The sequence below is a fragment of the Trachymyrmex septentrionalis genome, unplaced genomic scaffold (genome assembly GCF_001594115.1).
Source record: "Trachymyrmex septentrionalis isolate Tsep2-gDNA-1 unplaced genomic scaffold, Tsep1.0 scaffold16, whole genome shotgun sequence".
NCBI classification, from domain to species: Eukaryota; Metazoa; Arthropoda; class Insecta; order Hymenoptera; family Formicidae; genus Trachymyrmex; species Trachymyrmex septentrionalis.
Window position 1 is genome coordinate 5,461,417 of NW_017304758.1, and position 3,700 is coordinate 5,465,116.

General features: G+C 36.0%; 1 protein-coding gene across 1 annotated transcript; it reads right to left on the minus strand.

Moving 5' to 3' along the window:
- Positions 1–323: 323 nt before the first annotated feature.
- LOC108745986 (ras-related protein M-Ras-like) lies at positions 324–1,988 on the minus strand. The gene is made up of 4 exons (XM_018482442.1): positions 1,893–1,988; positions 1,303–1,623; positions 778–1,094; positions 324–697 (listed from the first exon to the last, which is right to left on the minus strand). The coding sequence occupies exons 2-4, from the start codon at positions 1,490–1,492 to the stop codon at positions 605–607; spliced, it is 600 nt and encodes a 199-aa protein (XP_018337944.1). The 5' UTR covers positions 1,493–1,623; positions 1,893–1,988; the 3' UTR covers positions 324–604.
- Between the last annotated feature and the right edge of the window lie 1,712 nt (positions 1,989–3,700).

Sequence of the window (3,700 nt, forward strand, 5' to 3'; positions counted from 1 at the left end):
ATGACAAGGACTTTTCTTATACGCGAAGAAGTAAAAAAACTTGTAATAATATGCATTGTGTACAATAAAAAACGCTCAATTTCGTGTGTGTGTGTGTGTGTGTGTGTGTGTGTGCGTATGTGTTCTTTTCAATGGTAGAAAATTTGATGTGTACACGCACACATGGATAGAGATGTAATCTCAATTTATCATGCAGTCAATGTCTCAAATGCTTATTTTCTGCTACAAATATCGTAATAAATTAATCCTAAATTAGATTTAAAAAATCTAATTTCATTTTCATAGTATTGGCATCAAAACCTTCTTATTTCTCATTGGCACACTTCTACGATAAATACTCTTTATAAATATTGTTTACACGATATATAAAAAAAAACGATACAAAGAAAACGATACTTCATAGCACTTGTTAATGCTATGATATAATAAACAACAAAAGATGGAAAATAGTCATAGATACCTATACTGAAGAACGAAAGAATCATTCTTTCCTAAAGATGGCTTTCCTAAACTCAAGGACGTACTTTCTCAGAAACAAAATCATTGCACGATGCAGCACCATGGTCCTTGATTCTTATACATGTGCGCAGTTTGTCTTCAAAACTTACAAAATATTGCACCTTTTTGCAGTACGCCGTCGCTTTTTTTGATTTTTCTCCAATTCAGCCGGAGGTTGATTTCTGATAATACGAACAACCTTGAATAAATATTGCAAATTTGTACATTAATTTACATGAACAGAAATAATCAATAATCATCTTTTATTTTTATTTTTACCTCGTGAAATGCCACGTCTACATTTAATGGTGGATCTTTGGCAGAAGTTTCAATATAAGGTATGCCCAAACGATAAGCTAATTCTCTTCCCTGTTCCTCTGTAACTTTTCTCAAATGCACCAGATCAACTTTGTTAGCTACCAATAGCATAGGATAAATATCTCTATCTTTCACTCGTAGAATTTGAGTATGAAAATTGACAATGTTTTGATACGATTGTTTATCGGTCACAGAATATACTAAAAGAAATCCATCACCTTTCCGCATATATTGTTCACGCATAGCACTAAATTCTTCCTGACCAGCTGTATCTAATACTGCAATATATAACAAATGCTTCATGAGAGAAAAGTTATTCTTAACGTCCTATATTTCTAATGCATTAAAATCTTAATTATCAAGTATAAATTTTTTAATGATTAATCTCTTATTAGATAATAAATTGGAAGAAATATAAAAATTATTCAATGTACTATATTGATAAAAAAAAAATTATTTATAAGAGATGTGTGTAAAGATATTTACCATCCAAGATACACCATTGTTTGTCTACCTCTGTATGTTGTATATAACTATCCTCGATAGTTGGATCATAGTCTGCAACAAACAGTTTTTGAAAAAACTGTATTGTAAGTGCGCTTTTGCCGACACCTCCATCACCAACGACGACCAATTTAAAGGTCATAAGATTGTCATTATTTGGAGGACGTGTCATTCTGCCTCTGGATCCTCTACTCCTTCTTCGCCCGCTCTTGCGTCTGCCTATCCTGCCAACTCTTCTAACGTGTTCCTTTAGCAGCGCAAACACTTGTAGGATGGCAAATTGTCTCTTTAACCAGCAAGGTCCTGTAACGATCAAAGCTTTCAGAACACTTGCAGGAATATCCAGCGACAAAAATGCATTGATATCGTAATGCGCCAACGCGTTGTCATTTACGCGTAAAAATCGGGAACGAGAAATTATGCGATAAAACACAGCGTCGTCGACGTAGCGGGTACGCCAAAAGTGAACTTTTACCTTCATAAAAAATGTACAAGTTTTATAACAATTCGCGTGCAACGACAGAGAGGTAAGATTCTTCCATCCAATGTTAAATTCTTGTAACAAAACTCACCTTACATGATCCGCTACTTCTACCACTCGTGCTGGCAGCAGCTGGCAGCTGTCAATTCGCAAGTACCGTGCGCAAATGCCGCAAATATAGACGCACGCGCGCGCGCCTATATACATCGCGTGCTAATGTATAGCAAAATCATGTATGTATGTATATACGTAAATGCATCCATACGTACACCCTTATATTCGCGCGTCACGACCTCTGCAAGAGCGTCATCGACATGAAATCGGTGAAGCGATTAAAGCGCCATGCACGGTTGCGACGAAGCAATACTAACTATTTCGACATTTGTCCAATCAGCTATGGACACAAGTATCGTTCATTCGTTTTCTCTCTCGACAGTTACTCGGGGTCGCTCCGAATAAACTCAGCGTACTTGAAATATAAGCGAAGAGCACAGATTCTTGCATAATGCATAACACATGAGGCATAAGAGAATGAACCAATCAAAGTCCTTCATTTCTTTCCTTTCTGTAAAATAAAGGATTCTGATTGGTTGATTTTCTTATGTCTTAAGTTTTATGCAAAAGTTTGTGCTCCCCGCTATAGGATACGTACGACATCCGTTATTGTTACGATGAATCGGACATCGTATGACGGATGTACGTAATGTGAATCCTATATTTCAAATATTTTTATTCGGAGCGACTCCGAGCAGGTCCTGAGAGACAAAACGGACGATACTATTGATTTATCATCTCCAGCTTTGAAAAGTGGATGATGTACCTTAAAAAAAGTGGACGTTGCTATGCAGTATACATCTACTTTGTCAGAGGGCAGTAGTACGCGGCTGTATTTAAAATCATTAGATAAAGTATCGCAGAGGTCCGCGATTTGGAGTCCATATAGCAGCAAATTCACTGATGTATTGGGATAAATGCATTGCGAATGACGGAAAGCATTGAAGTGATAATCAGTCAAATTTATTTATAACGATAAACATTATTGTTTGTATTTACTTATTACATTTAACATTGCTTACAGTAACTTGTATTGCAACGCTTCTGCTACTTTTATTAGTATCTGCATGTAAATTATTGTTACATATTTTTTTAAATAAAAAGTTTAAAAAAAAATTGATGTTCTAACGAACATTTTTATGATTTTATACATGATGTTGTGGCGAGTAAAAGTAGCAGAAATCTCTTTATTATCTCTTCATTTCTCTTTATATATTGTATTTTAAACTAACTTAAACCTTTTGGATACATATATGTATTTATATGTCAGCCAGGTAAAAGATGTGCTGAATATGAATTTCAGACTTTGCACGTTCGAACTAAGAAGCTCGCGCGATGTGGCAAAATCCAAAGAACAATACAATGTATGTCGAAACGAGTTACTACACTTTATTTATCAAGAAACCTCCCCAGAGGGACATTTACCCCAGGGGTAACCGAAAAAAAAGTACTGGCGAGGTCGCGTGTAAAACTTAAATAAGTCCTAGTGGGGGACAAACGCCGTAACTACTGTACGGGCGATACGACTAAAGGCTGCGCACATCACATAAAGGGTGTCCCAAAATTAACGCAAGATTTGAATAAAATAGAAAATACAGATTTTAGTCTTTTGATTGTTATTTTTTTATTGAATCATAAAGTACATAGGATAGGGTTATTTGTGGAATAACACATCGGGCAAATAGCCTCCACGGCTTTGCATGCCCATACGCACTCGTTTGTCGAAATTTTCCATGACCATTTTGCATAAATGTGGCTGAATTTCGTTGATGCAGCGTTGAATCTCCTCCTTTAATGCACGGGTGGTTGTGGGCTTGTTGACATAGACCTGTGATTTCAAATAAC

What these genes read in the sequence shown, in the direction of transcription:
- LOC108745986 (XM_018482442.1), bottom strand. Translation starts at nt 1,492, where the DNA reads ATGACACGTCCTCCAAATAATGACAATCTTATGACCTTTAAATTGGTC. An exon ending in ACAATGGTGTATCTTGGATG is followed by an intron (nt 1,095 to 1,302) that starts GTAAATATCTTT and finishes TATATATTGCAG; the next exon opens with TATTAGATACAGCTGGTCAG. An exon ending in TAGACGTGGCATTTCACGAG is followed by an intron (nt 698 to 777) that starts GTAAAAATAAAA and finishes TATTTATTCAAG; the next exon opens with GTTGTTCGTATTATCAGAAA.